Source organism: Hordeum vulgare, chromosome 5H (genome assembly GCF_904849725.1).
Source record: "Hordeum vulgare subsp. vulgare chromosome 5H, MorexV3_pseudomolecules_assembly, whole genome shotgun sequence".
Lineage (NCBI taxonomy): Eukaryota > Viridiplantae > Streptophyta > Magnoliopsida > Poales > Poaceae > Hordeum > Hordeum vulgare.
In genome coordinates this window covers 417,855,135-417,859,089 of record NC_058522.1, presented here as the reverse complement: position 1 = coordinate 417,859,089, position 3,955 = coordinate 417,855,135, and the positions used below count along the sequence as shown (strand labels likewise).

Here is a 3,955-nt window from a genome sequence, read left to right as displayed (position 1 = left end):
TCAACTATTTCTTCAAACATACTGTAGTATACTAATTCCACATGACAATAATCATAACAAACCTTCTTGCCATCGAAATAGCACATATTCAACCCACTACCAAAGAAAACCCCACCATGAATCACTTCGACATTGAAATATCCACTCTCCTTCGCTACAACAAAACATTCAGTAAAAGTTCAAACCCAAGCACAATTCCTCACAAACGACAGCAAATCGACATGTACAAATCACATAATTTATGCACAGGACCTAATCGACACAATGCAGGTTATTGGGCCAAAAAACACATCACATTATGTGCTATCAACGAATCATACCATAGGTTGAAGCCGCCTCGCCGTCGGGACGCCGTCGAGGGCCCTTCATCTTTGACGAACTCCGCCCCACAGGTTGCGGCGCCATCACTGTCGCTTCCGCCACCGCACGGACTATCATCGAAATGCCTGCTCGCCGTTCATCTGCCGCCGTGGTTGATCGCCGTCTTTCGCCTCTCGCTCTCAATTGGGGAAGACAGGACAGGGGATCGAGAACAGACAAGGAGGTGAGTGGGGTTAGCGCTGACAAGTGGGGTCTTCGCTGACAGATGGGCCACACGGCGACGCATAGAGAGGGGACCCATAGAGAGGGGACTCGTTCTCCAAGATTCAAGACCGTATTGGTAACATATTTCCGTGTATGAGGATCGTACTGAAGCAGTTTTTAACTTTCTTCGACTGAATTGGAGCTCGCCGCCAATTCAAGGATGATAGATGCAATTATCTCTCACACGAGCCGCGGCAGTTAAACAAAGCCGAAAGCAGCGCGCGCGCACCCACATCGCTCGGCTCCCTTCCAGGCTAAGGTTCTTCCCCTGTCTCGCCTCTCTCTCTCCCGGCGCATAAAACCACGACCACACCACCTCACTCACTCACTCCCGGCCAAGCCACAAAGCACCCAAACCCCAAAAGCAACCATTCTCCCTAAAACAAATGCCCGCCCAAGCCACAAAAGCAGCTTCCCTCCGCCGCCCCCGCCCCCGCCGCCGCTAAATAGTAGCCGCGCGGGTTCATGGGTGCCGCGCGTCCACGGCGCTGGAGGTTCCCCTTCCAACGCAGCGCGCCCTCCTCCCCCTCCTCCAAGTCCCTGCCGCCGGCCCCCTACTCGCCCGCGCGCTCCGCGGCGGCCGCGGACCCGGGGCCGGAGCGGAAGTGGGAGGAGGCCGCGCCGCCGGAGTTCGTCTGCCCGCTCTCGGGCGCGCTCATGGCCGACCCGGTCATCCTGCCCTCCGGCCAGACGTACGAGCGCGCCTGCCTCCAGGCCTGCTCCGACCTCTCCTTCTTGCCCCCCGGCGCCGGCTCGGGTTCCGATGCCATGATACCAAACTCCGCCCTCAAGGCGGCTATCGGCACCTGGTGCGCCCGCTCCGGCCTCGCGGCGCCAAGGCCGCCGTCCAAGGAAGCTGTCCGGGAGGCCGTGCTCCGCGCGATGCCTCCTGCCGCGGCCGCGGCGGCCGACGCCAAGTCTGTTAGGACCAGGCGGGCGGCGATGGCGAGCTCGTCCAATTCGTCCTACTCGTCCCCGGCCTCCGCCGCGTCGACGTCCACGTACACGTCGTCCTCGGAGATCACACCCGCGGAGGACGATGCGGCTGCGAAGCCAGTCAAGGAGGCGGCCAAGGAAGTGACCCAGCTGGAGTTGCCGGTAGACCCGTTGGAGGATGAGGTGGTCGCGACGGTGATGGACGCGGACGAAGATGGAGAGGTGGCGGCGGCGTTGGCCGTCCTCCGGGACGCCACCCGGGAGAGCGCTGAGCGTCGGCTTGCGCTCTGCACGCCGCGGCTGCTCGCGGCCCTCCGCCGCGTGCTGCTAATCCCGCGGCACGCCTCCGCGCGGGTCGACGCGACGGCGGCGCTGGTCAACCTCTCGCTTGAGCCGGTGAACAAGGTACGCATCGTCCGCGCGGGCGCCGTACCGGCGCTCGTCGAGGTGCTCCGCTCCGGCGGCTCGGCGCCGGAGGCGCGCGAGCACGCGGCCGGCGCGCTCTTCGGCCTGGCGCTCAACGAGGAGAACCGCGCCGCCATCGGCGTGCTGGGCGCGGTGCCTCCCCTGCTGGACCTCCTGACCTCCCCCGCCCACCACCCGCGCGCGCGCCGCGACGCCGGGATGGCCATCTACCACCTTTCGCTGGCCGCCGTCAACCAGTCCAAGGTCGCCCGCTTCCCGGGGGCATCCAAGGCGCTCCTCAGCGTCGCGTCCAGCGCCGCCGAGCCCACGCCCATCCGCAAGCTGGCCCTCATGGTGATCTGCAACGTGGGCGGCTGCTCGGAGGGCCGCGCCTCGCTGATGGACGCGGGCGCCGTCGCGGCCGTGTCCGGCATCCTCCTCTCCTCCCACGACGTCGCCGAGCTGGAGGAGTGGTGCGTGGCGGCGATCTACGCGCTGAGCCGCGGCAGCCTCCGGTTCCGCGGCCTGGCGCGCGCAGCCGGCGCGGACAAGGCCCTCCGCCGCGTGGCCGAGGAGGGGACCCCCGGCGGCGTCCGGCGCGAGATGGCGAGGAAGACGCTGCGCGCCATGCGGGGCGACCTGGACGAGGAGGCGGACCTGACCGGCAGCAGCCTGGAGTGCGGCGACGGGGACGACTGCGGCGGGAGCATCGTGTCGGACGGGCTCATGTCGTTCCGGCGGCGGCAGCGCGAGGTCGGGGCCTCGTCGTGCGGCAACACCGCCGAGTTCTGAGCCGATCCTTACCTCCCCTTCCCTTGCCGCCATTTGTATGTAAAAAAAACCCATCGCTTGCTTAATTAGCGTTAGACGTCGGTGCCACGAGAGGATTAATTCCCTCCTTCGTTTTGAAACTGTGATTGATGCTGCAATGAAGTCGTTCAAATGTTGTCCTCAAATGCTCCGAGCTCGTGCTGGAGTGTCGATTGCCGTTGCTGGCTCGCTCGTCGGCTCCTGTGCCGGACAAACAAGGAGCTGGTTGGTTGGTCGGATGTTGCTTGCAAGCCAGAGCAATCCTTTGTTCTCTCCGTACTTGCTGCACACACACAGACACTCCGAGAGCTTGACAGATACTCCTATATTATTGTTTTAGGGAGGACCGGCCTCATGTGTGTCGTTTCCACCTGTAAAATAAAACCATCTTTTCTTTCTGCTCTCGATCCAGTCCTGCTGGATGGTTGCTTCGCTTCGTTGGCCGATGTATGCTGGTGCTGCAGGCCACACCATGCGTCGACGCGTTGGATCACTGACACTGTATGCGTCGCATTGGCGATGCGGTTGGCCATTGCAAATTCTTGCTCGCCTACAGTAGGATCAGACAATCCATGTCCTCTACACGGCTTGCCATTGGGTACTGATTTCGATCCGTGCTGTTCATCGCCGGATCTGAACTTGAACTCCTCCCATTTCGCTGTTGGTCCGCCGATCTGAACATGAATCTCTCCTATTTTAAAATGGCGACTGACGGATGCCATGCCTGTCGCCTGCCCAAACATAATGCGTGCGGTACTGCTGTCTGCCTTTCCTTTCCATGTAGGACCTCCCGTGGGAACTTGACCTTTTGCATTGCGTGGTTCCTCCCAGATGTTGTTGCCCCTGCCTCTTCTTTTTGAGATGGATGGAGGTTGGAGGGTATGGAGACAAGGCTTTCTTAATTCAACCACGCATTCCTCCGGATTATACTCGATCTTAATCAACCATCCGTTTGGTTATTTGTATAATCGTTCTAATTTTATATCTTGCTCGCGATGATCATCCATTTCGCAACACGGAGAGGTTGATTGAAACCCAATTCATGATCGAGGCAGGTGGGTAGAGCCCAATCAAGCCCGTCACCAAACAATGAGAAAGGAATGGAAAGGCAGGCATTATTCAAGACAATGCATGTCTGCCCCGGCCAGGGCGTTCAGTGTCAACGCCCGGCACTCGACGGGCCCGTCGCCATGTGAGGAGGTCAGAGCGGGCAGGCCGA

At 60.8% G+C, this 3,955-nt stretch overlaps 1 protein-coding gene across 1 annotated transcript; it reads left to right on the top strand.

The window, feature by feature from the left end:
* The first annotated feature begins 980 nt into the window (after positions 1-980).
* Positions 981-2,882, top strand: LOC123398416 (U-box domain-containing protein 39-like). Its single transcript, XM_045092890.1, has one exon. The coding sequence runs from the start codon at positions 1,051-1,053 to the stop codon at positions 2,716-2,718; it is 1,668 nt and encodes a 555-aa protein (XP_044948825.1). The 5' UTR covers positions 981-1,050; the 3' UTR covers positions 2,719-2,882.
* The last annotated feature ends 1,073 nt before the right edge of the window (positions 2,883-3,955 follow it).